The sequence below is a fragment of the Chelonoidis abingdonii genome, chromosome 5 (assembly GCF_003597395.2).
Source record: "Chelonoidis abingdonii isolate Lonesome George chromosome 5, CheloAbing_2.0, whole genome shotgun sequence".
NCBI lineage: Eukaryota > Metazoa > Chordata > Testudines > Testudinidae > Chelonoidis > Chelonoidis abingdonii.
Genome location: NC_133773.1, coordinates 46,396,892 through 46,405,643, shown reverse-complemented (window position 1 = coordinate 46,405,643; position 8,752 = coordinate 46,396,892). Strand labels below are relative to the sequence as shown.

At 37.0% G+C, this 8,752-nt stretch overlaps 1 protein-coding gene across 1 annotated transcript in view; it reads right to left on the bottom strand.

The window, feature by feature from the left end:
• Positions 1–1,317: 1,317 nt before the first annotated feature.
• The window catches only part of SLC25A31 (solute carrier family 25 member 31), a 14,772-nt gene continuing 7,337 nt past the window's right edge, over positions 1,318–8,752 (bottom strand). Inside the window, exons 3-6 of the mRNA XM_032806020.1 lie at positions 5,736–5,853; positions 4,619–4,773; positions 4,222–4,347; positions 1,318–1,518 (exon numbers count right to left, since the gene is read on the bottom strand). Of these exons, the coding sequence (XP_032661911.1) occupies positions 1,318–1,518; positions 4,222–4,347; positions 4,619–4,773; positions 5,736–5,853 (600 nt within the window). The remainder of the gene's footprint in view (positions 1,519–4,221; positions 4,348–4,618; positions 4,774–5,735; positions 5,854–8,752) is intronic.

The window sequence follows — 8,752 nt, the reverse complement described above, 5'->3', positions numbered from 1 at the left end:
GAAAGCTCATGCTCCAATACAGCTGCTAGTCTATAAGGTGCCACAGAACTCTTTGCTGCTTTTACACTTGAAGAAATAATTATAACTTTCAATTTCTAGATTTCTTTGCATTCAAATTGTAAATCATAATATTGTATTAACATATTTTGCATTGACTCAGTTGTAGTCTGATGCTGCTGTTTGCTGCTGCTAAAGAAAGCCTAACAACTACATGGACAAAATTCTTTTCATGAGCTTCAAAATAAACACTTTTGCCCAGATCATCTTCTGAGGATTCACATGCAGAGAGGTCATCTGGTTGGGACTTCCTCCTTTTCACATGGAAGAGGAGACTTCCTATACCCTCCCTGGCCCTTCACAGAGACTCTTACTCAGGAGCTCTAGGGATTTCTGGGGTGTGAGGGACTGGAGCAAGGGAGGAGGTGCTCTCCACAGCAAGCTTCTCTCCGCTCTATGCTCAGATTTCCATGTGGAAGTCACAGTCAGATTACCCATGAGATCAACCCTCTTCTCATTAGACTTATATGAAACTTCAGTTGAGCAGCAATTGGATCTAGATCAGAGATTATTTTAAAAAAATTAAACAGTAAAAGAAATCCAACCTTTCCTGGTGTTTTTCTAAAAGTTAATGGGCTCAATTCATCCTCATCATCTCACAGATATAATTTGCATTCCCCTGCACCACTGGAGAAACTTACCTAGAAGAGAAGGGCAGATTTAAGAGCAACACTGCCCTTCACCAAGGGAGGGCAGATTGCAGTTCTTTCAGAAGCTGTACAGAAAGAAGCTGTAGTTTGCCCAGGAGAATTAACAGACACATCTCCTGTATGTCTCTCCACAACCCATCCCAGACAGCTCTGCCCCCTTTGTGAGATGTGCCAGCCAGCTCTGACACATGGGAGACTATCAGATGTAGGGCTATTTGCACTGTTGCAAACCTACTCCTCCCTTGGCATTCTTTCCTTCATTGGAGGCCTGCAAGCAGAACCAGGGAGGCAACAAAGCTCATTAAATGTAGCATTTAATCTCAGTAATTATTCTTTGATGACAGAGGGGCATCCTGAAATATCTGTATTTCATAGGTGATTGTCTTTTTTGTGTATCATGCATGTTTTATTTCTTATTATAAAAACTGAAAGTTCAGTATTTTAAACAAAAGAGCACAATATGCACAATGATTTTGGGGAAAACAAATAACTCTTCAGTTTTTATTACAGCATTAACAGCACAATAGTGAACTACTAACATGTCATCCAAATGATGAGACTTATATCATTATATGTTATACAGGCAAAATATAGATTCTTATCCATTATTTTAGTCAGATGATGAACTCTTTGAAATATCCAAATTGAAAAGTTCCTTAATTTTGTCATAAAGCACCAGCACTAATGCACCTCCAGTTCCACGAAGGATATTGGAGAAGGCTCCCCGAAAGAAAGCTTTAAGTCCCTCCTGTTTGTATATCTTGAAAAAGCAGTCAATAGTTCCCTTATATTGACGTTCAGCTTCTCCACTCTGAATGCAAATAATAAAAACAAAACATTCATGCAATACAGTGAGGAAAATGTATAGGCTTAGCACACTGCAAATGTGTTTTTTTCTTCCCTTGCTAATAATGAACATTTAAGTATGATAGTTTGGGAACACCTTTTCCTCAGTTTGCATCCTGTCAAATGTGAGAACTGTAATTACTAAATACTTCTTTGATTTAATGCTCATTTAACTAGTTCTCAACAGCTACATTTAGAAAGGCTGCAATCTTTCTTGTGATGCTTCATTTCAGGTTTAGTAAGCATGTGGATAGCTTAGGAGTTAAATGAGGTCACTCCTATCCTAAGGGTGCCTTGAACCACTCTGATGCTATCAAAACTTCTGCATCACATCTTTTTTTTTCTCCTTTAGTGCCATTGATTTATTGTATAGCAAGAAGATCTCAATTCTCTATTAATTAACAGAGTTCATTCAGTGTATATATATATATATACACAAAATTCCTTTAAAAGAGTGTTAAGGTTCTGACTTACACAAAAACCCAGAACCACAGGGCAGATGACGAGGAGTAGAATCCTGCTCCTGTGGCTCTGGTTGTCAAAGGGTGGAGGATTGAGTCAATACATGCCCATTCTCGAACCCTACAAAAATCCCTCTACACAAACTCAGTATGATCAGGCTCTCAGGAGCTTCATAGGGTGAGGGCATGGGTGGTGGAGGCAGAAAACAACTGATTCAGTATCCCCTGAAAAACCACAGGGATTTACTGGCCTAAGGGATAGACCCTGTAGAGGGACAGACCTGGAAAAGTGTAATCTAAACATGAGTCATGCAGTACAGCTTGCTTCTCTTCATATAGGTGCTGTAACATATGAAAGTGACGCATAAAGGAAGACTTGTTAAAGGTTTCCAGAGGCCTCAGTGCCACCTTCAGTGGGGCTAGTTACACGCGCTTACAGCTGAAGGAAAAAGCCTCTGAGCAGAGAGAGATCACATACATTTGTCCGACTGCTTGTCCACCTGTAAGTAGTGACATGCATAACTCTCCCTGTATCTTCTCTAAGTATCATCCTAACAGAAAATCATAGAAGTTTACTGATCAAGAAAGCATACCATGCAGATGTTGTGCTTCTCCATCTGATGGGAATGTTAATATAAGTTGTGGACTGGCTGCTGTTGTAGACTTGTATATTGCAATATGGAATATAATAGATGTAGCAGGAAGTATAATAGGGTAGCAAACACTGTTGAACTATTTGTACAGGATCTGAATCTACTGCAATATATTCAAAGGATGTTGGTGGAGGATATTGCTGTTGAAGTAAGAATTCTTCTAATATTTAATAAAAGAACTAACTCGCATTGGAAGCAGTAATAGTACTGTCCCCTAGTTACTCCAGGAAGTTGCCTTCAGAGCCAAATTTATTATTGGCTGGAGAAACGTAAAGTGTTGTATCAAATGCTTGGGATCAAATTCTGCATGCATGTTGTTAATTTCACTATCACAGAAATCATCCATAGCAGCAACTGTACTTGTAGCTGTATCTGCAGAACCACATTAACTTTTTCTAAAAAAGAACCACCACCACCACCGAAGGACACTATAATTAGAATATCTTCTAGTCCTATAGTTTTATGCAACAGCAAGTGCATAGATTCTTCCTAATTACATTACTTGATCTCCTTCTGTTTCTTCTGTGTCAGTAAAATCACTGAATGATTCTTCTGTTGGTCCTCTATGGCAGTGCGCATTTCCTTGTGGGTGGAATTACCATTCCTACCATCATACTCATCATTTTTTAAACTACCTAGTATTAGCTACTAAGAACCACTTGGCCCCTACCTTTTGCCCTAATGGTAGGAGTTACTAAATTACAACCAATAATTGTCATTCTTGGTGAGAACAACCTCAATAAGCACAAGTACATATTAGCAAAGACAGCATAAATAATAAGCTTGTATGCCAATCAGGCATCAGGATTCAAAGACATGGCAAGCTTGTGACAGTCCAAAAGGGAGAGGTTAGCACTGATATGGGATGCTATCTACTCCACACCTCAGGAATTTCTGGTGACTGAGGGCTAGATTTTCAGAGATGCAGAGAATTTATTAGTGGGGTGTTCTGAAGTGCCCAAGCAGGTTAGATGCATCAAAAGTTTTCTTTGATTCTATGAGAAGAGTAAGTACTCTTTAAATGAAATTTATGGAAACCTTTTTGGAACTGTCATCCTCTGTTCTAATACCAGATGGTCAAAGCTTCCCCAAAGATCTAGGGAAGGAATTCCTGTTTTGTCAGGAGCATATTTAAGGTTTTTACTTTTTGGTTGAGGATTATTCCTGATAGTAAGGATTTGTTCTCTGAAGCATCTTTAAGAATTTACTTCAATGTCTTAAAACACCTGGGCTCCAAGGAGGACAGAGAACCAAGTTTACTACAAAAACTTTAAGCATGGTCTTCACCAAACCATCTCCAATTATAATATATTTTGCTTGGGTAATCACAAGTACTTTGAAGGAATTAATCACTACATCTCAGGTAAATTAAGTCAGCAAGAGGGAGTAGTGAAACTTTTTCTTCAGTTCTCTGTGAGCTGTCTCATTGACTGCAGCTGATAAGAGATTTTTTACCTCAGATGAAGAGTGCGATAAAGTCATGTAATAGTGACATACCAGATTCTTTTAATCCAACATGATTTTCAAAAAAGAATAGCAAAATATATTGCCTACCTGCATCATCATGCGTCTTCTGACAGTGTCAAAGGGATAAGACAGTATCCCAGAGAATGTAGTCACAGCTTGGGCAATGAGAAAGGACAAAATGAATGGTGTTTGTTTTGGATTTGGCAATAGCCCCTATAAAGAGAAAAACAACAGATGACCGTGTCATTTCTGATCATCTAAAGTTAATGTCAAAATCAGTAGGTGCAAAGTGTCAATTTTCCTAGCTTTCTTTTGTAATTACTGGAGAAAGATTATTTGAAATTTTATACTTCCTTTGTAATTAAAAAAAGAAATATACTTTTGAGTATTTAAAATGAAAGACAAAGAAAAATAACATTTTTACTAATTCCTGATGAATACTTAAAATATCTGATAAGCATGTGCTTTTATCCACAAGAGTTACCTTAATGGTGTCATAACATCCAAAATAGGAAGCTCGGTACACAATGATTCCCTGTACTGAAACACCAAACCCCTGGTATAGGCCAACAAGTCCGTCAGACCTTGCAATTTTAATTATACAGTCACCCAGGCCCTTGAACTGTCGCTCAGCAAGACCTAATATAAAAGAAGTTTTCTATTAAACAACATGCATATTTGTGTCTTTGTCAGCACTGCTTTAAAAGAATAAAATTTGCATCATTTTGGGCCAAAAGACATTGCTATATAGGAGAATCCATTAAATTTCTTTTACACACAGTAGAAGAACAGAGTGCTGACAGGAGAAGGAAAAAGTACTCTTCCTCTGTCGATATGCATCACTATCTAGAAAATGACACAATAATATCTTCAAAGTTATCCAAACTTCCCAATCATTAATTAAAGTTAGCTGATTCTAACTGTTTCGTCCACAAATTCAATATTTGATCAGGGCACACAGGAGAATGAAACAGACCCAGGGATAGATTTAAAGCAGCAGGCAACAACTTTATTACATTTTAAATTTAATGGGATGAGGGCTACCCCTCCTCTCCAAAAAAATCAGACATTGACTCGTGTACTGTGCAGTGTTAAATGGTCTTTATGCCAAATAGTCAATATTCAAGGTTGGCCCTTTTCAGGCTAACCCTAGGATTCAGCCCACTCTGAATCCTCTTGCCCTTTCCCTGCTGGTGGCTGTTGCCCTGTGAAGTCTATGCCATTAGAGTCATATGATTACAATTAAAAATAAGATCCTACAATTGTTGGCATTTATATCTGGCAAAATCTAGTGGAGTAGCTTAATGTAAATGTGAAAAATTAAGCTATATATATAAAGAAATGTAAGAATTATGCTCTGTAGTTGTCTCCAAAGATTTCCCTCTCCACATACTTTCTTCCTCTCATTTTTAATAAAGATCATACAACCCTTAAATATATTTTTATGACTTTTTAACTGTTTGGGGCATTCTTCTAAGTAACACAAAGAACTCTAATGCACATAGCTGAGTATTGATTTGGTTGTAATATACGGATATATATAAATAATCTGAAACACATCTAGGGAAAAATTAGGAGCATAATTTAAGAGACTTCACTACCTTTCCCAATGTCAGCAGCTAATCGAGTTCGTGCAAAGTCTAGTGGATATACTACACACAAAGATGTTGCTCCAGCCGCTCCACCAGAAGCTAGGTTTGCAAAAAACCATTTCCAGAACTGAAATACAAAAATTACCGCATACAGTTATGAAAATACAGAATTACAACCCCATCATACTGATCTCCCCTACGGTTATTTAAAGAATTAACAAAAATTATTAGGGCTGTCAATTAATTGCAGTTAACTTACGCGAATAACTCAAAGAAATAGTATTTTTTCAATTCACCTTTGCAAGTACTGAAGTGCAATCTCTTTATTGTGAAAATGTAACTTACAAATGCAGATCTTGTTTGGTTACATAAGTGCACAACAAACAGTGTAAAACTTTAGAGCCTAGAAATCCACTCAGTCCTACTTCTTATTCTGCCAATTGCTAAGACCATCAAGTTTGTTTACATTACAGGAGATACTGCTGTCTGCTTATTTACAATGTCTCCTGAAAGTGAAAATAGGCATTTGCATGGCATTTTTTTTTTTTGCAGCCAGTGTTGCAAGGTATTTACATGTCAGATATGCTAAACATTCATATGCCCCTTCCATGCTTCAGCCACCATTCCAGAGGACATGCTTCCATGCTGAGGAGGCTCATTAAAATAATAATGCATCAATTAAATTTGTGACTGTACTCCTTGGGGGGAGAATTGTATGTCTCCTTCTCTGTTTTACCCGCATTCTGCATATATTTCATCCTCTAGCAGTCTCGGATGATGACCCCTCACATGTTGTTTGATTTAAGAACACTTTCACAGCAGATTTGACCAAAGGCAAAGAAGTTACTGATGTGAGATTTCTAAAAATAGCTACAGCACTTGACCCAAGGTTTGAGAATCTGAAGTGCCATTCAAACTCTGAGAGGGATGAGGTGTGAAGCATGCTTTTAGAAGTCTTAAAGGAGCAACACTCTGATTCGGAAACTATGGAACCTAAACCACCAAAAAAGAAAATGAATCTTCTGCTGGTGGCATTTGACTCAGATGATGAAAATAAACATGCGTCAATCTGCACTGCTTTGGATCATTAAGAAACAGAACCATCATCAGCATGGAAGCATGTCCTCTAGAATGGTGGTTGAAGCATGAAGGGACATATGAATCTTCAGTGCATCTGGCACATAAAAATCTTGCAACCCCAACTAAAACAGTGCCATCCGAACACCTGTTCTCACTTTCAGGGTGACATTGTAAACAAGAAGCAGGCAGCATTATCTTCTGCAAATTGTAATCAACCTTGTTTGTCTGAGTAATTGGCTGACCAAGAAGTAGGACTGAGTGGACTTGTAGACTCTATAGTTTTACATTGTTTTATTTTTGAATGCAGTTTTTTTGTACATAATTGTACATTTGTAAGTTCAACTTTCATGAAAGAGATTGCACTACAGTACTTGTATGAGGTGAATTGAAATATATATATTTTTTGTTTTTTACAGGGTAAATATTTATAATCAAAAATAAACAAAGTTAGCACTGTACATTTTGTATTTTGTGTTGCAATTGAAATTAATATATTTGAAAATGCAGTAAACATCCAAAAATATTTAAAATAAATCATATTCTATTGTTGTTTAACAGCACGATTAATCGTGATTTTTTTAATTGCGCAATTAATCAGGATTAATTTTTTAATTGCTTGACAACCCTAAAAATTATCTAAAGAATCAGATAATGTTACAAATTAACATATAATAAATGTTCATGCAAGGCTCAGAGAGTATGTGTAGTAGTAATTCATCCGTATCAATTTGACAAGATTCCCTTTCTGTCCTAAGATTCATTACAAAACATTTGTCAGGTCTTCCCCTGCTCTATTTTTAAATTATAAAGAGCTTTTGTAATTCTCAAGAGCAAGCAAAAAACACTTTATAATACATTAGAACATGGTTCTAGTCAATGATTTTCCAAACCCACATTACTGCTGGCCTGTTGGGACTTTTTGATGATGTTACAACTGTGCATTAAGCAGAAAAAAAGTCCCTATGTCTCATGGACCAAAGCCAATGGACTTACATCAATGATGGATTTGGCTCAGAGTGTTTAAGAGGTGCAAGGAAAAAGCTAACAGGAGGGGAACAGATTAAAACATTTTGCGTCAGATTCCCAGCTGGTGAAATTGGCTTAATTCCATTGATTTCTATGGAGCTACAGCTAACTATCTAGCACTTTAATTCCCGCAACCTCTTTTATTGCTTTTAATTGATATATACATATTTTAGCAGGTTTTAGCTAGCAAGGGAACTATAGCTTGTAACCTCATTCATTCCTCTTTAGATTTTCCCAGAACACAAAACATATACGAGGGCATCCCAATGGACTGAGCTTCAAAAAAAGAACAAACTGATTGTTTAAAAATGTCCTAATTTTTAGAGAATTGAATCCTGAGCATTGTTTCATTTATAGAACATTTGTAAAATTTGAGTCCCAAAAACATGCAAATGCATCCCAGCTGGGTACATTTTTATGAGAAGGAAAAGAGATTTAAAGAACTGTGAATTCAATACCAAGAATAGCCCATTTTTTCCATTGTAAAAAGATGAACTTGAAAAGTGATATTGCTTAAATATATATTTATTTTGAACAAAAGGGACCAGATTAAGAATTAGCATGCAATACAAAGAGACGAATCAGAGAATAGTGAATGTCAGAGTTCTTTCGGGTCAGTACCAACAGGAAAGCCTGAAGCAGGAATTGTTGCTGGCACTGAAGAAAAAGCTTCCAGGAAGAAGAACAGGAGTACTTGTGGCACCTTAGACACTAACAAATTTATTTGAGCGTAAGCTTTCGTGGGCTACAGCTCACTTCATCAGATGCATGCAGTGGAAAATACAGTAGGAAGATAGATAGATATATAGATAGCAGCAGAAACTGAACAGTATTGGAAGAACATATGGGAGAAAGAGAAGACTCATAACACCAGTGCAAAGTGGCTGCAGGACCTGAGAACAGAGCACAGCAATCTCCCA